Source organism: Bufo gargarizans, chromosome 3 (assembly GCF_014858855.1).
Source record: "Bufo gargarizans isolate SCDJY-AF-19 chromosome 3, ASM1485885v1, whole genome shotgun sequence".
In the NCBI taxonomy this organism is placed as follows: domain Eukaryota; kingdom Metazoa; phylum Chordata; class Amphibia; order Anura; family Bufonidae; genus Bufo; species Bufo gargarizans.
Window position 1 is genome coordinate 387,608,581 of NC_058082.1, and position 22,268 is coordinate 387,630,848.

General features: G+C 42.3%; 1 protein-coding gene across 5 annotated transcripts in view; it reads left to right on the plus strand.

Annotated features, from left to right (window-relative positions):
• The window catches only part of BRPF3 (bromodomain and PHD finger containing 3), a 253,523-nt gene that overhangs the window by 210,768 nt on the left and 20,487 nt on the right, over window positions 1–22,268 (plus strand). For 4 of the 5 annotated variants that reach the window (XM_044288215.1, XM_044288216.1, XM_044288217.1 and 1 more), the window contains 2 exons: window positions 17,502–17,705; window positions 19,104–19,370. In XM_044288215.1, the coding sequence (XP_044144150.1) occupies window positions 17,502–17,705; window positions 19,104–19,370 (471 nt within the window). The remainder of the gene's footprint in view (window positions 1–17,501; window positions 17,706–19,103; window positions 19,371–22,268) is intronic. The other variant, XM_044288218.1, reaches the window with a different exon arrangement.

The window sequence follows — 22,268 nt, forward strand, 5'->3', positions numbered from 1 at the left end:
AGAAGTCAGTTGGTGTGTGCCCCTCTTCTCCGGCGCTAAGGTAAGGAGTTCACACTTGGAGGTGTTTATCCTATAACCTGAGTAGGTCCCAAAACGAGTAAGTGCCTCCATCATCCTCCCAATATGCTCTTTTGGTTTTGCCAGAATAAGAAATAAGATGATATAATCAGTGAATAAGGCTGCCTTCACTTTTCTGTTCCCTACTGCTATCCCCTCAAATAAATCTGTTTGACAAAAACTTCTGGCTAATGGCTCAAGTGCCAAATTAAACAGTAGGGGGGACAAACGCCACCCCTGTCATGTTCTTTTTTGGAGCTCAAAAGGCATTGAGAGATGACCCTGTGTGAAGACCCTCGCCCTAGGATTATCGTATAATCCAGACAGGTATACCCTAAATGTTCCCTTAAATCCCATTTTATCTGGGACTGCCTCCAACCAAGCCCATCTGACATTATCAAATGCTTTTTCCGCATCAATGGTGAGCATGGCTGGAGACTCCCCTTTTATTGGTAGATGTTTTACCGCCAGAACGGTTGTCATGTTGGTCACAGCTGAACGACCCTGTACAAACCCCACCTGTTCTGGTGCAATTAGTGAAGGCAAAATTATAGCTTAACGGTCAGCCATCAGTTTAGATAAAAGCTTGGTATCAACATTGATCAGGGAAATGGGTCTATAAGACCCTGGTTGCAAGGGATCTTTCCCCTGTTTGGGCAACACCTTTATGTACGAGATATTATCTTTGTCTGGGTGTGCTCGACCTTTCAGTACTTCGTTAAACAATTTCAATAAAGTGGGGGGACACTTGAGACACCAATCCTTTATAATATTCTCCAGTGAAGCCACCGGGTCCAGGAGCTTTTGCGTTCCCCAGTTGTTTAACAACGGACTGAAGTTCCTCAATAGTAATGTCCGCATTCAGTTGTTGTAATTGTTCTGAGCTAATTCGTGGTAATTTAACCTGTTTAAGAAGGGTATCTGCAAGACTAGCCTTCGACTCATCTTTATAAAGCGCCTCATAAAAATCCCCTACTATAGAGTTTATGGCTGCAGGGTCAGTTACCAACCCCCCTTTCAGGTCCTTTAGATCGGAGATGAATTGGGGTTTTCTTTGGCCTCTGGCTAGATTAGCAAGTAAGCGTCCAGATTTATAATGATCTTGTAGAAGGCTTGCATAGTAAAGTATCAATTTTCGCAGATGACACTAAACTGTGTAAAGTAACTTTAGGAATTTTAATAAACAGCAAACTAAGCTGCAAAAACCAGTGTCAGGCAGCTGCTGCCAAGGCCAATAAGATAATGGGTTGCATCAGAAGGGGCATAGATGCCCGTGATAAGAACATAGTCCTACCACTTTACAAATCGCTAGTCAGACCGCACATGGGGTACTGTGTACAGTTCTGGGCTCCTGTAAACAAGGCAGACATAGCAGAGCTGCAGAAGGTCCAGAGGATGGCAACTAAAGTAATAACTGGAATGGGGAAACTACAGTACCCTGAAAGATTATCAAAATTAGGGTTATTCACTTTAGAAAAAAGACGACTGAGGGGAGATCTAATTTAATATGTATAAATATATCAGGGGTCAGTACAGAGATCTATTTCATCATCTATTTATCCCCAGGACTGTGACTGTGACGAGGGGACATCCTTTGCATCTGGAGGAAAGAAGGTTTGTACACAAACATAGAAAAGGATTCTTTACGGTAAGGGCAGTGAGACTATGGAACTCTCTGCCTGAGGTGGTGATGGTGAGTACAATAAAGGAATTCAAGAGGGGCCTGGATGTATTTCTGGAGCGTAATAATATGACAGGCTATAGCTTCTAGAGAGGGGTCGTTGATCCAGGGAGTTATTCTGATTGCCTCATTGGAGTCAGGAAGGGTTTATTCCCCTAAAGTAAAATTGGCTTCTACCTCACATTTTTTTTTTTTTTTGCCTTCCTCTGGATCAACTTGCAGGATAACAGGCCGAACTGGATGGACAAATGTCTTTTTTCGGCCTTATGTTACTATGTTATTGCCATATTTATGCATATCAGCTTCAAAATATGTGTATCTCAAGGATTCCCTATCCTTTTCGTTAGCCTCAAACTCATGACTAGCCTCTACCCACTACTTCTTGTTCTCACCTGAGGGGTTCTTGATTCCTGATACGTTTGCCTAACCTTAACCAGCTCAGGACCGCCGCACGCAGGATTGCGTCCTGGCGACAGCCCTGTTGTTCCTCCTAGACGCGCCGATGCGTCTTCTCACGAGACCTGAGATTTCAGGCAGAGCCGGCCCGCACATGCGCAGTGCGGGCCGGGAATCGTTACATCAGAAGCTCATCACCAGCCTGCCAGCCAATGATCAGGTGTTGAATGGCTTCTGTGCCCCTCTGCTGGTCCTTTTCATTGGTTGGTCCCAGCAGAGGAACACAGATCACTGTAAGTACACAAGACACAACACATTTAGCCCCAGATCACCCCCCCCCCCATCACCCCATTTAACCCCTTGATCACCCCTGTCAATCACTAGTGAAAGGGAAAAAAGTGATCAGTGTAAACTGTCACTTTTTTTTTTTCCACTAGTATTGACGGTTAGGTTTTAGGTTAGTTTAGGCCCCTTTGTTAGGTGGTTAGCGCCCAGCCCACCGCACCGCAGTCATTGATTCGCTGATTAGCGTATCGCTAATCAGCATTGGTACTTTTATAGTATCTGTAAGTGATTAGAACTGATCACAGTCAGATCTATAATAGTATTAGTGTCACCTTAGTTCGCCCTCTACCCAAAACGCAGTGTTTGCCCAATCAGGCCTGATCGGTCTCCCACACGTGCGTTCACCCACACCCACCCCGCCGCAGTGACAACATTTTTATTTTATTTATTTTTTATCACTGCACAATCACTTTACAAGCCCTGCGGCGATAAAAAAAAAATCAGTTTTGATATTTTTTATCAATCGCAGCGGCTTCCAGTACTTCGCTAGCCCATTTGTAAGACAGGCTTGCTTTTTTTTCTTGGGTAGTCTCAGGGAATACCCCCTAAATTTAGTTGACCAAATGGCAAGTAAGGGGTATTCTTCTGAAGAGGCCTACAGGCTTCTGACCCAGTCAGATGAGTAATGGGAACCCTCATCTGACGAATCCAGCGGGTCAGAATACGAACCTGTAGAAAGCAGTGGCAGTCTGACCCAAAGCTCATCACCAGCCTGCCAGCCAATGATCAGGTGTTAAATGGCTTCTGTGCCGGTCCCTGATACCACCAGGCGTACCCGGCCCCGTGTTGCTAGACCACAGGTTGCGCAGGATCCGCTTCAAGGGCAGCAGAGCGGGGCTGGCGGATTACGTGGTGAGGCATACACCAGCAGCGCAGCCCATCCTGGACCTAGCACCAGCACTGCCGTAGAACATGGTGAAGTGGCGAGCACCAGAAGGGCAATTGAAGCTGGTACGGTGGCACGTGCATTAGTTCCCCCGTCGCAGCCAGACAGTCCCGTAGAGTCCCTGAGGTGCTGGCAAACCCTGATTGGCAGCCCCCAACTTCAGCCGCACCATTAGTTCCTCCTTTCACCGCCCAGTCTGGAGTTCAGGTTGAGACAGCTCAGATCGGATTGGCACTGGGGTTTTTTGAGATGTTCATGACTGCGGAGCTCTTGGACTTAGTTGTGGCAGAAACAAACCGGTATGCCACTCAATTTATAGCTGCCACCCCGGGAAGCTTTTATGCCCAGTCTTTCCGGTGGAAACCCATCCAAGTTTCCGAATTTAAAACTTTTCTGGGTCTTCTCCTCAACATGGGACCTGACAAAAAAGCATGAATTGCGGTTATATTGGTCCACGAACCCAATTCATCACATGCCCATGTTCTCTGAATTGGACACTATTTGAGACCATCCTGCGTTTCCTGCACTTTAGTGACAACAGCACCTCTCTACCCAGAGGCCAGCCAGCTTTTGACTGGCTCCACAAAATTCGGCCTCTCATAGACCACTTTAACACCAAATTTTCTGATTTGTATACCCCTGAGCAAAACATCTGCATAGACGAGTCCCTTATACATTTTACCGGGCGCCTTGGCTTCAAACAATACATCCCAAGCAATCGCGCCCGGTATGGGGTCAAATTGTATAAGCTCTGTGAAAGGGCCACAGGCTATACGCGCAAATTTCGAGTCTATGAGGTTAAAGATCAGACCCTGGAGTCAGTCGGTTGCCCTGACTACCTGGGGAGCAGTGGGAAGACAGCCTGGGACTTGGCGTCACCCTTATTTGGCAAGGGGTACCATCTTTATGTGGACAATTTTTACACAAGTGTGCCCCTCTTCAGGCATTTGTTCCTAGAACAGATTGGCTGCTGTGGCACCGTGCGACCTAGTTGCCGGGGCTTCCCCCAACGGCTCGTTACCACCCGTCTTGCAAGGGGGGAGAGGGCTGCCTTGTGTAATGAAGAACTGCTCGCGGTGAAATGGAGAGACAAGCGTGACGTTTACCTGCTCTCCTCCATTCATGCAGACACGACAATCGAAATTGAACAAGCAACTGGAGTCATTATAAGCCCCTCTGTGTACACAACTATAATTCGCTCATGGGAGGGGTGGACTTCAATGACCAGATGTTGGCTCCTTATTTACATTCCTGCAGGACCATACGCTGGTATAAGAAGGTGTCTGTATATTTACTTCAATTGACACTGTATGATAGTTTTGTTCTCTACAGTAAGGCTGAGAGAACAAGATCCTTCCTCAAAATTCAGGAAGAGATCATCGAGAACCTCCTGTATCCAGGAGGTTCCGTGGCCTCAACCACCAGTGTAGTAAGCCGTCTACACGAGCGACATTTCCCCAGTGTCGTTGCTGGTACCTCAAACCAACCGCCACCCCAAAAAAAATGTTGTGTCTGTAGCAGGAGTGGAATAAGGAGTGACACCCGCTATTTCTGTCCCGACTGCCCTGACCACCCTGCCCTATGCTTAGGGGAGTGTTTCCGGAAGTACCACACACAGGTACACTATTAGTATAGGGATTGCATCACACAGGACAGGCACACAGGGCCCTTTCACTCACAGCTGCTGCAAACCTCTCCTTTCACCTGGGACAAAGTGCATAATGTACTTCGCCACATCTCTGGGCGATTTGCGCTTTGCACATTGTCCCATGGGGAAGGAGAGGTTTGTCCTATAAAGGTAAAAAACAAAACAAAAAAAATCGCAGGTAAGCAAAAAAGTTAATGTTGCAAAAGTTCAATAAAGTTTTTCAAACTTAATTTTCTGTTTCAAATGTTATCTAAAGTTAATGTTAATAAATTTATTGCAATGTGGCCTGGTGTGTTTTTTTTTGTTTGTTTTTTTACCTTGTAGGTGGACCAAGCGATCGACCAGCTGCAGCACTGATGTGCATTCTGACAGAAGCATTGCGCTGTCAGATTACACAAAAGTCGGTGTATGCGGCGCTGCAAGACGAGATTTCTCCTCTGCAGTAAAAAAGATACGTTTGCCGAGGCTTATGAGCTGAGGGGCGGTGTTCATATGCTTTGGCAAACACTTTGTATATAAACAAAAAATTCCGGCAATGATTTATTCATCCACATCGATTGATGTGAATGGAGAAATCTGGTTTGCCAGGGCATATGCTCAATATAAGGATAATAGCAGAAACTCCTAATGCTGGCCATACATGTAATGATTGTGGAGACCCTCAAATGCCGGGGCAGTACAAACACCCCACAAATGACCCCATTTTAGAAAGAAGACACCCCAAGGTATTCGCTGAGGGGCATATTGAGTCCATGAAAGATTGAACTTTTTGTCCCAAGTTAACAGAAAGGGAGACATATTGAGAAAAAAAACAAAAAATATATATATTTCCGCTAACTTGTGCCAAAAAAATAAAAATCTTCTATGAACTCGCCATGCCCTTTATGGAATAGCTTGGGGTGTCTTCTTTCCAAAATGGGGTCTCATGTGGGGTATTTATACTGCCCTGGCATTTTAGGGGCCCTAAAGCGTGAGAAGAAGACTGGAATCCAAATGTCTAAAAATACCCTCCTAAAAGGTACTCATTGGAAATTGGGCTCCTTTGCGTACCTAGACTGCAAAAAAGTGTCACACATGTGGTATCACCGTACTCGGGAAAAGTAGGGCAATGTGTTTTGGGGTGTCTTTTTACATATACCCATGCTGGATGAGAGAAATAGCTCTGTCAAATGACAACTTTATTTTTTACGCCTTTGGATTTCAAACTACTTCTCACGCTTTAGGTCCCCTAAAATGCCAGGGCAGTATAAATACCCCACAAGTGACCCCATTTTGGAAAGAAGACAGGTATTCCGTGAGGGGTATGGTGAGTTCATGTAAAATTTTATTTTTTGTCACAAGTTAGTGGAATATGAGACTTTGTAAGGGAAAAAATAATAATAATTTTCCGCGAACTTGTACCAAAAAAAAAAATATTCTAGGAACTCGCCATGCCCCTCACGGAATTCCTTGGGGTGTCTTCTTTCCAAACTGGGGTCATTTGTAGGGTGTTTCTACTGTCTGGGCATTGTAGAACCTCAGGAAACATGACGGGTGCTCAGAAAGTCAGAGCTGCTTCAAAATGCGGAAATTCACATTTTTGGACCATAGTTTGTAAACGCTATAACTTTTGTGCAAACCAATAAATATACATTTATTGCATTTTTTTTTATCAAGGACATGTAGAACAATAAATTTTGAGAAAAATTTATATAGAAATGTCGTTTTATTCGAAAAAATTTACAACTGAAAGTGAAAAATTTCATTTTTTTGCTAAAATTTCGGTCAATTTCAATTAATAATAAAAAAAGTTAAAATGTCAGCAGCAATTAAATACCACCAAATGAAAGCTCTATTAGTGAGAAGAAAAGGAGGTAAAATTCATTTGGGTGGTAAGTTGTATGACCGAGCAATAAACTGTGAAAGTAGTGTAGTGCAGAATTGTACAAATTGGTCATTAAGGGGGTTTAAGCTAGGGGAGCTGAGGTTAAGACTTGCCTGCTTTAATTTAAGTTGGGCTTTCTTTTTCTTTCCAAAGACGTAATTCATTATCCTTCCCCTCATTACCGCTTTGGAAGCGTTCCAAAATAACTCTGGGGAGTCTATGTGGGCTAAATTATTTTCCTGATATTCCTTCCACCAACCTATCAGTTTATTTACGAAATCTTCATCTGAAACCAAGTTAGAGGGAAATCTCCATAAATAATCTGGACCCCAGGGTACGTATCTCTTAGTTTTAATAGGACCGGGGCATGGTCTGATATAATCATGTCTCCTATGGTCGCTTTCTCCACTTTATCTAACAAGGAATGATGTACCAAGATATAATCAATACGGGACCAGGAATCTTTTGCGTGAGAGAAGAAAGTGAAACTCCTCATCTGGATGCGATTAACGCCATGGTTACAACAACCCAACCCCCTCCATCATTGGGCTTAAAACCCTAGCCTGAGGTCCACATTCTCCCGACCAGGTCGAGTTGTGCTTCCTGTCCTCCAGCCCATGGATTACTGAGTTGAAGTCCCCTCCCACCACCTTATTGGAACAGTGATCGGCTAATAATGTACCCTCAAGATCTTTGAAGAATTTGGCGTTATTAGAATTCGGGGAATAGATGTTATATATACTGAATTGTGAATCTTGGATGAGCAGGGAGACTTGCACCGAACGCCCCTGGTCATCTGATGTGGACCCCAAAGTAGGACAGGTGAGGGGCTCTGCGCTGGACTGAAGCAGAGCTCCTCACCTGTCCTACCCAAAGCTTATTCATTCTGAAAAAATCTACATGTCTCCTGTAAGACAGCAATATCTGGCTTCAATTTTTTAAGGTGCCGGAGCACCATCCGTCTCTTGTGTGGGGACTTTAGCCCTTTGACATTCCATGAGATCACTTTGATATTACAGTTAACTACAATCTGCTATCATGTTACGTTACAACATTAATACATCTAGACCCAGGATAGATTGGTAGCTCCGAAATTTGGAATCCCCAACATTGAAAATATTCTTCTAGACTGCAGAACATGACCCCCCCACCCACTTGGTTTCATATAAGGCTACACAAAACATTGCATTATGCAGGACATAGACTACTAAGACTTGGTGGTGAAGCAAAGGCACCGATTCCATCAAGTGCTAAGAAATAGAATCTGCTACAGTCATTCCAGACTGAATAAAAAGATATCAAAGTCCCTAGTGTGGTAATATATCGCCTGGGGCTTGTTTCCTTCTTGAATCCACTTTTCTGGTACGCTGCATTTGGCTGCCGCCTGAAGAAGTTTCCGATTCCCTTCTTTCCTGATCTTGAGTCGCCGATGGCCTCCATTCAGGACTTCCAGCAGGATCTTGTTGAGAGGATCTAGTTTGCGTCGACTCTTTGTGGACCTCCTTTTCTCTCAGATTCATTGCCAATTGGAGAAACTCTTCGGCTGCTGATGGATCATAATAGGATGTTACTGTACCATCTCTGTGGGTGACTTTCAGTATAGCCGGATATTGCAGTTGAAACTTGATATGCTGCTTATGCAATGTGTAGCAAATATGGCTGAATTCTCTCCTTTTTTTTGCTACTTGGGCAGAATTGTATATAACAGAATTGTATGCCCCCTTATTTTCAGGGGAGCTCTCCGGGTTCTAAAGGTTCGGAGAATTTACTCCTTATCGCAGTAGTCCAGATACCGCATGATAACTTGGCGGGGTCTAGATGTCAACCCCCGCGTACCATCTTTTTGTTGGCGATGAATATCAGGCATTGGGCCTATACGGTGGGCTCTCTCCACTTTGTGTTTACCCTCTAGGCCGAGGGGTAATGGCAGTTCCCTCTCGCAAATGTTTTTTAGGGCTTGCGGCTTAATGCTTTCCGGTAAGCCCAGGAGTCGCAGGTTGTTCCATCTCGAACGGTTTTCCAGATCCTCCAGACGGTCTTTCAGAATAATATTCTGTTTGTAAAGCTCTTGTACGGCCTGGTTTGATTTAGATGTTTCATCTTCCACCGAGGGCACTCTCTGTTCAAGTTCCTCCAATCTTGAGTCATGATGCGCTACAGCTTCATGCAGCTGCTGCAATGATTGTGACAAAGTCTTGGAGCGTCTCCTTGATATCAGGAGCAAGATGTCTTGCCACTTCAATGGCCAGCGTTTTATAGTCAATCTTATGTAATTCGGAGACTTCCACTGGTTGAATATGTACTGGTGGTTCTGTGTCTGCGGCACTAACCGGAGAAGCAGAGCGGGAGTCCGCCATCTTGTTTGGTGAGATCTCCTCGGTCTGGGCTTTTCTGCTCTTTTCTGTCTTCTGCCGCTCCGGAGTAGGTAACGGTCCATGAACCGGATTGCCTTGCTGTGCAGAAGTCCTCCCTTCGCTCGGTAGGACCCTTTTTTATCTGATAAACGTGATAAACCACCCAAATGAATTTTACCTCCTTTTCTTCTCACTAATAGAGCTTTCATTTGGTGGTATTTCATTGACATTTTAACTTTTTTTGCTATTAATATAATTTTTTGCAAAAAAAATAGGACATTTTTCACTTTCAGTTGTAATTGTTATTTTTTTTTTAAACTACATCTATATATAAATTTTTCCCTAAATGTATTGTTCTACATGTCTTTGATGTTTGGGTAAAAAAAAAAAAAAAAATGGTTTGGGTAAAAGTTATAGCGTTTATAAACTATGGTACAAAAATGTGAATTTCCGCTTTTTGAAGCAGCTTTGACTTTCTGAGCACCTGTCATGTTTCCTGAGGTTCTACAATGCCCAGACAGTAGAAAAACCCACAAATAACCCCATTTCGGAAAGTAGACACCCTAAGGTATTCGCTGATGGGCATAGTGAGTTCATAGAACTTTATATTTTTTTGTCACAAGTTAGCGGAAAATGATATTTTTTTTTTTTCTTACAAAGTCTCATATTCCACTAACTTGTGACAAAAAATTAAAACTTCCATGAACTCACTGTGCCCATCACGAAATACCTTGGGGTGTCTTCTTTCCAAAATGGGGTCACTTGTGGGGTAGTTAGACTGCCCTGGCATTTTAGGCGCCCTAATGTGTGAGAAGTAGTTAGAAATCAAAATGTGTAAAAAATGCCCTGTGAAATCCTAAAGGTGCTCTTGGGAATGTGGGCCCCTTTGCCCACCTAGGCTGCAAAAAAGTGTCACACATGAGGTATCGCCGTACTCAGAAGAAGTAGGGCAATGTGTTTTGGGGTGTCTTTTTACATATACCCATTCTGGGTGAGAGAAATTTCTCGGCAAAAGACAACTTTTCCCATTTTTTTTATACAAAGTTGGCATTTGATCAAGATATTTATCTCACCCAGCATGGGTATATGTAAAATGACACCCCAAAACACATTGCTCAACTGCTCCGGAGTACAGCGATACCACATGTGTGACACTTTTTTGCAGCCTAGATGCGCAAAGGGGCCCAAATTCCTTTTAGGAGGGCATTTTTTGACATTTGGATCCCAGACTTCTTCTCACGCTTTAGGGCCCCTAAAATGCCAGGGCAGTATAAATACCCCACATGTGACACCATTTTGGAAAGAAGACACCCCAAGGTATCTGCCCCAAGGTGAGCTGTCTCATGAGGGGCATGGCGAGTTCATAGAAAAAAATATTTTTGGGGCAGTTAGCAGAATTTTTTTTTTGTTTGTTTTCTCTCACAAAGTCTCCCTTTCCGCTAACTTGGGACAAAAATTTCAATCTTTCATGGACTCAATATGCCTCTCAGCGAATACCTTGGGGTGTCTTCTTTCCAAAATGGGGTCATTTGTGGGGTGTTTGTACTGCCCTGGCATTTGAGGGTCTCCGCAATCATTACATGTATGGCCAGCATTAGGAGTTTATGCTATTCTCCTTATATTGAGCATACAGGTAATGATTTTTTTTTTTTTTCCGTTCAGCCTCTGGGCTGAAAGAAAAAATGAACGGCACAGATTTCTTCATTCGCATCGATCAATGTGTATGAAAAAATCTCTGCCCAAAAAAAAAAAATGGAGGGGAAAGGCGTCTGCCAGGACATAGGAGCTCCGCCCAACATCCATACCCACTTAGTTCGTATGCCCTGGCAAACCCGATTTCTCCATTCACATCAATCGATGTGGATGAATAAATCATTGCCGGGATTTCTTTTTTTTTTTTTTTTTCCTATACAAAGTGTTTGCCAAAGCATATGAACACCGCCGCCCCCTCAGCTCATGTGCCTCGGCAAATGTATCTTTTACTGCAGAGGAGAAATCTCGTCTTGCAGAGCCGCATACATCGACTTTTGTGTAATCTGACAGCAGCGCAATGCTTCTGTCAGAATTCACATCAGTGCTGCAGCTAGTCGATCGGTTGCTCCACCTGGAAGGTAAAAAAAAAAAAAACAGGCCAACTTTATAATAACAGTTGAACGGAACATATAAACTTTTATTAAACTTTTTGAACAGAACGTTAACTTTTTTGCTTACCGGTGATTTTTTTTTTTTTTTTTTACCTTTATAGGACAAACCTCTCCTTCCCCATGGGACAATGTGCAAAGCGCAAATCGCCCAGAGATGTGGCGAAGTACATTATGCACTTTGTCTCAGGTGAAAGGAGAGGTTTGCAGCAACTCTGTGTGAATGGGCCCTAATAGCCCTGTGTGCCTGTCCTGTGAGATGCAATCCCTATGCTAAGTGTACCTGTGTGTGGTACTTCCGGAAACACTCCCCTAAGCATAGGGCAGGGTGGTCAGGACAGAAATAGCGGGTGTCATGCCTTATTCCACTCCTGCTACAGACACAACATCTTTTTCGGGGTGACAGTTGGGCTGAGGTAACAGCAACGACATTGGGGAAATGTCGCTCGTGTAGACGGCTCACTACACTGGTGGTTGGGGCCACGGAACCTCTTGGATACAGGAGGTTCTCGATGATCTCTTCCTGAAATTTGAGGAAGGATCCTGTTCTCCCAGCCTTACTGTAGAGAACAAAACTATTATATACAGTCAATTGAATTAAATATACAGACACCTTCTTATACCAGCGTCGGGAAACTAAATAAGGAGCCAACATCTGGTCATTGAAGTCCACCCCTCCCATGAGTGAATTATAGTCATGGACACAGAGGGACTATTCAATGATACTGGTTGCTCGTTCAGTTTGTATTGTTGTGTCTGCATGAATGGAGGAGAGCATGTAAACGTCACGCTTGTCTCTCCATTTCACTGCGAGCAGTTTATCACAGAAGGCAGCCCTCTCCCCCCTTGCAAGATGGGTGGTAATGAGCCGTTGGGGGAAGCCCCGGCAACTAGGTTGCGTGGTGCCACAGCAGCCAATCTGTTCTAGGAACAAATGCCTGAAGAGGGGCACACTTGTGTAGAAATTGTCCACATAAAGATGGTACCCCTTGCCAAATAAGGGTGACACCAAGTCCCAGACTGTCTTCCCACTGCTCCCCAGGTAGTCAGGGCAACCCACCGGTTCCAGGGTCTGATCTTTTCCCTCATAGATCCGAAATTTGTGGGTATAGCCTGTGGCCCTTTCACAAAGCTTATACATTTTGACCCCATACCGGGCGCGATTGCTTGGGATGTATTGTTTGAAGCCAAGGCGCCCGGTAAAATGTATAAGGGACTCGTCTACGCAAATGTTTTGCTCAGGGGTATACAAATCTGCAAATTTGTTGTTGAAGTGGTCTATGAGGGGCCGAATTTTGTGGAGCCGGTCAAAAGCTGGGTGGCCTCTGGGACGGGAGGTGGTGTTGTCGCTAAAGTGCAGGAAACACAGGATGGCCTCAAATCGTGCCCTGGACATGGCAGCAGAGAACATGGGCATGTGATGAATTGGGTTCGTGGACCAATAGGACCACAATTCATGCTTTTTGGTTAGACCCATGTTGAGGAGAAGGCCCAGAAAAAAAAATGTATTCGGAAACTTGGACTGGTTTCCACCGGAAAGGCTGGGCATAATAGCTTCCCGGGTTGGCAGCTATAAATTGAGTGGCATACCGATTTGTTTCTGCCACTACTATGTCCAAGAGCTCCGCAGTCATGAACAGCTCAAAACATCCCAGTGCCGAACCGATCTGAGCTGTCTCAAACCGAACTCCAGACTGGGCGGTGAAAGGGGGAACTAATGGTGCGGCTGAAGTTGGGGACTGCCAATAATGGTTTGCCAGCACCTCAGGGACTCTAGGGGCTCGACGGGCCTGTCTGTGCGGTGGCTGCGACGGGGTAACCATTGCACGTGCCACCGTACCAGCTTCAACTGCCCTTCTGGTGCTCGCCACTTCACCATGTTGTACGGCAGTGCTGGTATTAGGTCCAGGATGGGCTGCACTGCTGGTGTATACCTCACCACGTAATCCGACAGCGCCAGCCCCACTCTGCTACTCTTAAAGCGGATCCTGCGCAACCTATGGTCTAGCAACACGGGGCCGAGTACGCCTGGTTGTATCAGGGACCTCAACCTCCTCGTCCGAACTTTGCCACTGCTTTCTACAGGTTCATATTCTGACCCGCTGGATTCGTCAGATGAGGGTTCCCATTCCTCATCCGACTGGGTCAGAAGCCCGTAGGCCTCTTCAGAAGAATACCCCTTACTTGCCATTTGGTCAACTAAATTTAGGGGGTATCCCCTTAGAAAAAAAGCAAGCCTGTCTTACAAATGGGAGGCTAGCGAAGTACCGGAAGCCGCTGCGATTGATAAAAAATATCAAATCTGATTTATTTATTTTTTTATGGCCACAGCCCTTGTAAAGTGATTGTGCAGTGATCAAAAAAAAAAATTGGGTCACTGCGGCGGGGCGGGCGTGGGTGAACGCACGTGTGGGCGACCGATCAGGCCTGATCGGGCAAACACTGCGTTTTGGGTGGAGGGCGAACTAAGGTGACACTAATACTATTATAGATCTGACTGTGATCAGTTTTGATCACTTACAGATACTAGAAAGTACAAATGCTGATTAGCGATACGCTAATCGGTGAATCAGTGACTGCGGTGCGGTGGGCTGTGCGCTAAATGATCGCTAACTACCTAACCAAAGGGCCTAAACTATCCTAAAACCTAACAGTCAATACCAGTGAAAAAAAAATGGGACAGTTTACACTGATCACTTTTTTCCCTTTCACTAGGTAATTGACAGGGGTAATCAAGGGGTTAATTGGGGTGATAGGGGGTGATCTGGGGCTAAGTGTAGTGTTTTGTGTGTACTCACTGTGATGTCTGCTCCTCTGCTGGAACCAACCGACCAAAAGGACCAGCAGAGGAGCGGAGAAGACATTCTAACACCTTATATTTATAAATATAAGGTGTTATATGGCTTGTGATTAGTTTTTTTTTTTAATCATCAGCCTGCCAGCCATGATCATTGGCTGGCAGGCTGATGATGTAATACCCCTCTAACTTTTGCCAGCCCGCGATGCGCATGCGCGGGCCGGCTTTGAGCGTCGAGATGACGCGCCAATGCGTGACTCTGCCTCCGGACCGCGATCCTGCGCTAGGCGGTCCGGAGGCAGTTAACCACCTCCGGACCGCCTAACGCACGGATGCGTCCGGAAGGTGGTTGATTCATTCCTCCTGGACGCATCCATGCATCATCTCGCGATAGCCGAGATTTCCTGTGAACGCGCGCACACAGGCGCGCGCGTTCACAGGAACAGAAGGTAAGCGAGTGGATCTCCAGCCTGCCAGTGGCGATCGTTCGCTGGCAGGCTAGAGATGCGATTTTTTTAACCCCTAACAGGTATATTAGACGCTGTTTTGATAACAGCGTGTAATATACCTGCTACCTGGTCCTCTGGTGGTCCCTTTTGTTTGGATCGACCACCAGAGGACACAGGCAGCTCAGTAAAGTAGCACCAAACACCACTACACTACACCCCCCCCCCCATGTCACTTATTAACCCCTGATCACCCCATATAGACTCCCTGATCACCCCCCTGTAAGGCTCCATTCAGACGTCCGTATGATTTTTACGGATCCACGGATACATGGATCGGATCCGTAAAACGCATACGGACGTCTGAATGGAGCCTTACAGGGGGGTGATCAATGACAGGGGGGTGATCACCCATATAGACTCCCTGATCACCCCCCTGTAAGGCTCCATTCAGACGTCCGTATGATTTTTACGGATCCATGGATCGGATCCGTAAAAACGCATACGGACGTCTGAATGGAGCCTTACAGGGGGGTGATCAATGACAGGGGTGTGATCAATGACAGGGGGGTGATCAGGGAGTCTATATGGGTGATCACCCCCCTGTAAGGCTCCATTCAGACATTTTTTTGGCCCAAGTTAGCGAAATTATTTTTTAATTTTTTTTTCTTACAAAGTCTCATATTCCACTAACTTGTGTCAAAAAATAAAATCTCACATGAACTCACCATACCCCTCACGGAATCCAAATGCGTAAATTTTTTTAGACATTTATATTCCAGACTTCTCACGCTTTAGGGCCCCTAAAATGCCAGGGCAGTATAAATACCCCACATGTGACCCCATTTCGGAAAGAAGACACCCCAAGGTATTCCGTGAGGGGCATATTGAGTTCATGGAAGTTTTTATTTTTTGTCCCAAGTTAGCGGAAAGGGAGACTTTGTGAGAAAAAAAAGAAAAAAAAAATCAATTTCCACTAACTTGTGCCAAAAAAAATAATTCTATGAACTCGCCATGCCCCTCATTAAGTACCTTGGGGTGTCTTCTTTCCAAAATGGGGTCACATGTGGGGTTTTTATACTGCTCTGGCATTTTAGGGGCCCAAAGTGTGAGAAGAAGTATGGGATCCAAATGTCTAAAAATGCCCTCCTAAAAGGAATTTGGGCCGCTTTGCGCATCTAGGCTGCAAAAAAGTGTCACACATCTGGTATCGCCGTACTCAGGAGAAGTTGGGCAATGTGTTTTGGGGTGTCATTTTACATATACCCATGCTGGGTGAGATAAATTTCTTGGTCAAATGCCAACTTTGTATAAAAGAAATGGGAAAAGTTGTCTTTTGCCAAGATATTTCTCTCACCCAGCATGGGTATATGTAAAATGACACCCCAAAACACATTACCCAACTTCTCCTGAGTACGGCGATACCAGATGTGTGACACTTTTTTGCAGCCTAGGTGGGCAAAGGGGCACACATTCCAAAGAGCACCTTTAGGATTTCACCGGTCATTTTTTGCAGATTTTGATTTCAAACTTCTTCTCACGCATCTGGGCCCCTAAAATGCCAGGGCAGTATAACTACCCCACAAGTGACCCCATTTTGGAAAGAAGACACCCCAAGGTATTTTGTGATGAGCATAGTGAGTTCATGGAAGTTTTTATTTTTTGTCACAAGTTAGTGGAATATGAGACTTTGTAAAAAAAAAAAAAAAAAAAGAATCATAATTTTCCCCTAACTTGTGACAAAAAATAAAAAGTTCTATGAACTCACTATGCCCATCAGTGAATACCTTGTGGGGTGTTTGTACTATCTGGGCATTGTAGATCCTCAGGAAACATGACAGGTGCTCAGAAAGTCTGAGCTGCTTCAAAAAGCGGAAATTCACATTTTTGTACCATAGTTTGTAAACGCTATAACTTTTACCCAAACCATTATTATTTTTTTACCCAAACGTTTTTTTTTTTTATCAAAGACATGTAGAACAATAAATTTAGCGAAAAATGTATATATGGATGTAGTTTTTTTTGCAAAATTTTACAACTGAATGTGAAAAATGTCTTTTTTTAAAAAAAAAATCGTTAAATTTTGATTAATAACAAAAAAGTTAAAATGTCAGCAGCAATGAAATACAACCAAATGAAAGCTCTATTAGTGAGAAGAAAAGGAGGTAAAATTCATTTGGGTGGTAAGTTGCATGACCGAGCAATAAATGGTGAAATTAGTGTAGTGCAGAAGTGTAAAAAGTGGGGTTTCAGCTAGGGGGGTTGAAGTGGTTAAAGAAAAAGTTACAGGTCTGTGAGTGCCAGAAATCTTGCTTGTTTGTAGGTGACCAAATAATTATCTCACAGAGGAATTTACCAATTCATTCATTCGAAATCCTACAATGTTATTTCCTGTATTCTTTTCCTCCATTCTTTCTCTCATAGTTGAAGTGTACCTATGATGAAAATTTATGTCTCTCTCATCTTTTTAAGTGGGAGAACCTGCACAATTGGTGGCTGACTAAATACTTTTTTGCTCCACTATATATAGAGCTGGATAAGCTGCTGAGTTGGATCCAGACACTCCCTGCACACGTGATGTACATGTATGCCTTGTAATTTAGGTTCTAATATTCACAATACCAAATTGTTTCATTTTCCATATAGCAGTTACAGTTTTCTATCCCAGTATTCCTGTGTCTTTATCCTTTTTTAATTACTTTGACTGCATTATTTTATCCTGTACTGTCAGGCCATCAGAGACTTTGGTCTGAATAAAATAGTGTTGAACTTTTACTACTAGTAAAGTGGTCATTTGAATCTCTTCATTTGAGCAGGTGGGATTTTGTTCAGGTAAATACAAATTACCATTTAAAACAATGTCTTATGTTCTGTATTGTTTGTTAGTGGATGAGCTCTTACGTCCTGAAAACAGAACCCATCTGTCTCCTGAATACCAGCTGAAAGAACTTTTGGAGAAACTGGATATTGTCACCAACATGCGATCTAGTGGTGCTCGCACAAGACGACTGAAATTGTTGCGCAGAGAAATAAATATTCTACAACAAAGATTAACACCACGTAACAAAGACTATCTGGAAGTTTGCCCAGGTAAATGTTTTTTTTTTAGTGTATAATTTTTTTGCATTACTTCAAACAACCATTGATGGGTATTCCATTAGAATAGTTAGTGTCTGACTCCAGTCATATCAGTCAGCAGGATAAAGTTATCACACGGTGAAGCCAATATTTAGCAATAAATTATTTAGGAACAGGCCATCATTCAGCTACCTTGATGGAAAAATAATTTCATGGATTTTAGAATATGGCAATACAAAATATAACAGATTTTAATATAAGTTAAAAAAAATCATTTTTTTTATTTATTTTTTCTGATGCAAAAGTAGTAAAACATTAAGAAAAACTACTGTATATAAATTATGGTATTGCCATATTATCAGCCTGCAAAATAAGTTATGTCATTTGTACCTCACAGTGAACCACATGAAAACTAAAAATTTGACAGAATTGCTAATTTCTCACCTCCCAAAAATTGACTAAAAAAGTGGTTTTAAGCCATGTGTACCCCAAAAAGGTACCAATTAATGACATCTTGTCCTGCAAAACTGAACCCTCATATGCAGGGTTCTTTTATGGTTCTTTTCATAAAAAAATAAAAATCTATGTTCCAAACTCCAAATGGCAGAAGCACTGCCCTACCTTGTCCCCAGACAGCAGTTCGGGTATAGGGCACATCTATACCTGGGAGAAATTGCATAACAAATCGGGGGTACTTTTTCTCCTTCTACCCCTTGTAAAGAGCATTTTGTTGGTCTTTAATAGGTAAAAATAGCAGTATATCCACAATTTTTTGGCAGAACGTGAAATGTTGGTTCGCCTTTCAGAAAGCAGTATAAGAGATATTTTTTGCATTTATTAGATTTGTACTGCATCGCTTCTACACACACATATTTTAGGAGTTTGGACTGCACTGAAAAAGCATGAATTAAAGGGGTTGTCTCACTTCAGCAAATGGCATTTTTATGTAGACTAAGTTAATAGAAGGCCCTTACTAATGTATTTTGGTTGTCCATATTGCCTCCTTTCCTGACCTGATTCATTTTTGCATCGCATTATACACTGCTTGTACTCAGGGGTTATGGCATCTCTGCAATCCAGCAAACGTTCTCTAGGGGCCCAGAAGTGTGCATAGGCCAATAGTTGTTTCTATAGTGTGCAAGCATGACCACTGCTGCTGAATTGCAGTGTGGTCGTAACACCTGGGTATGAGCAGTGTATAATCTGATGGAAAAATGAACCAAGCCAGCAAATGAGGCAATATGAACAATACATTAGTGCCTTGTATTAATAATGTACTTTGTCTACATGATAAATTGCTAAAGTAAGACAACCCCTTTAATTTAAAGTATGTTTGCCATTGTCATGTAGGCATTACGTTTTTACAGTATGTACCTTATTCATGGTTGTCTAAAAATAAAATTACTTTAGATGGAACACCAAAGCATCCTCCTATGCTTGAGCCTGCAAATCCAAGTCATCCAATGCAAAATGCCACAGATTTTAAGCTTCCACCTTCTTTGCAAAGTGTAGCACACAGTCCTGTCTGTAATCAGACAAGGAATCTCTCTCCTGGTCAGAGTTCTTTTACATTGGTGAAACCCCAGAATGAAACACAAACGACATCTTTAAAAAGTAGATCATCTTTAAGTGGAAATGAAAATGATGAAGAGCAAACCACCTTCCATCCACCTACAGGTGCGATTTTATTTTTTAATAGTATATTGTGGAATAAGAAAATCTACTGGTAGATTGTGTTATTGAACATTGGAATTTATCTTTGCTCCCAGCATGTAGGTGAATTCTGAGTGATATAAAATATGGGCGTCAAAGTGTTAGTTTCTCTAATAATGTGACACCCCTCTGTAGGTCAATTTAATACATAAAGACAAGGACAATGCTGTCATTTATTTTTTTTATATATATATATATATATATATATATATATATATATATATATACACATGAGGCCATAATTTTTATATATGACAAGAGAAAAGGAGCCATTGTTATAATTTACAATTGGGTAGCTTTGGATTAATCTGCCTCTTTAAGAAAACTCCTATCTTTCAATCATGTTAGTCACATCTGTAAATCATATAGTCACATTATTACAGAGCAACACATACAGCATTAATTTAATAAATAAATAAATATATATATATATATATATGTATGTAACTAGAAATCATTCTGTATTCACACACTTCTCAGCTTTATCATCCACCAATATTTCTTTTGTGGCCCTTGCATGAAACCATGGATTGCAATTCTTTAAAGGTTCTAAGCACCTTAGGCCCGATTTGTATCCAATCCCCAATCCCCACATAATTTGTATCCAATCCCCAATTTTTGCTTATAGGATATGGAACCATTAATTTCAATAGGTCTACACACTATGCGCTGTGTACATCCAAATGTTAATTCCGTAGCCCCGCAAAAAAGATAGAACATGTCCTATTCTTTTCTGTTTTGGCGGACTAGGATAGGCATTGTTACAATGGACCTGCAAAAAAAGGATGCAACACGGATGTTACACAGACGTCATCCATATTTTTTTGCTGATCCGCGTTTTGCGGACTGCAAAATACATACGGCTGTGTTAATGCACCTTTAGACATAGAAAAAATATTTTTACATACTGTACAGTGTGTTCATTGTTTCGTAGAAAATAGGAAAATCCAGCTCATCCGCTTAAATTCCAGATAATCCACCCTTGGTGCACGGAAGTGTAGGTAAGACCTCAGTGAATCTAAAGTTGAAAGGATTCCAGCACCTGTAATCTTTGAGTGACGATTTCTTGATTCCAGCAGTGGATAATAAAACATTGATGGCATAATCTTCACACATCCAGTTACAGTCAGTTACAGTCAACTCGTTTCAAACAAATAAATGTTCTTACTCATGACTGGCCTCTTGTCTGCAATGCTCCGCTTCTTTATGAACTTTGTGATTCACCATCACCCATTTGCTGGGGAGGGTGGTCAAGTTCAGGTGTAGACAATAGAGTGAGTGATTGCAGGCAGAGAGGCTGTCTGTTTTAACCTCTAATACAAAAAAAAAACTGTGTGGTACGTATTAAAAAAGACATACAAAATTGGTTTTGCCTGCTTAAGTAGATATTTTAACTGACACCGTGTCGACAAATATTACTTTTCTACATTCAGTAAAAAAATAAAATAAAACACAATGTCTGAGCAAATCAACCTCATGTATAATACAAATAAAAACAAACATATAAATGCATGGCTATGGGTTATATGGGTTTTGAGGGGTACTTCCTTCTCAGTAAATGTACATTAAATCTTTCCTTAAACTTAGACCCATGGGGTATCTTGTATTTAATTTCAAGATCCAGTAAGCTTCTCTTTTGAAGAATTCATTTTTTCAGTTCTCCTCCCCTTTCATTTCATTGAAGTCTGCATACTTTTTCTGCATATGCAATCAAACGTATTTTTCTCACACAAGGGGAGGAGACCTGAAAAAATTAACTCTTCAAAGAGAAGCTTACTGGATCTTTTAATTAAATGCAAGATATCCCATGGGTCGAAATTAAGGAAAGATTTAATGTACATTTACTGAGAAGGAAGTACCCTTCAAACCCATGCTGTTGTGGTGAGCCTGCTCCATACGTGGCGGGTGCTGGCTGTATCACCACAGCAGCCTGCTCCATACATTTGCATTTAGTAAAAAGCTAAAAAAAACAGCAATATATTAAGGGGGAGATTTATCAAGACTGAGCTAAAGAAAAAACTGTTTCAGTTGCCCATAGCAACCAATCAGATTCCACCTTTCTTTTTTCAGAGCTCCTTTGTAAAACGAAAGGTGAAATCTGATTGCTTGCTATGGGCAACTAAGCCAGTCTTGCTTTGCACCAGTTCTGATAAATCTCCCCCCTAAAAGTTAAAATTGCCCATCTTCCCCAAGTTTACAAAAATATATAAACAATAAAAAAATAAACATTATGTATAGACACGTCTGAAAAAGTCCAAACTATTAAAACGCCATAACGGGGGGAAATTTTTTTTAAAACAAGCATTTGGTAATTTATTCCCCCCCCCCCCCTTTCCCAAAAAGAAATAAAAAAAATAGGACTGTTCTATTATGTGCCGGACATTCCGAAAAATATAGATTGCACACGGCTTTTTTTGGTGTTTTCTTTTTCTTTTGAATGGTATCGAATATCGCAATACTTTTTTACGGTATCTAAATTGAATCTAAATTTTGGTATTGTCAACCCTAATTCCTTTGTTAATTTTCTGACCAACTGAGGTGCACTTTTTCTTATTTTTTTAACAATTCTCTTTTTATTGAAGAAAAAAGATGATTACAGGATGTGAATAGTAGCGGTTTACATATTAGAACAAATAACGGAATGTAAAATTTAACAACAATTAGCATTGCACTGAAAAAACAAACATATGGAAGTATGACTGGTCATGTAATACCACTCGACATGGGAGTGTTATCAAATGACAACGAAGCGATGGGGATGTTGGTTTGATGTCTTCCAGGATCGAACAAATGACCAGGAATTGGGGACAGGGGGGAGAGCGGAAAGGTTGTACAGATGAGTTTAGTTTGTATATCCGTTCT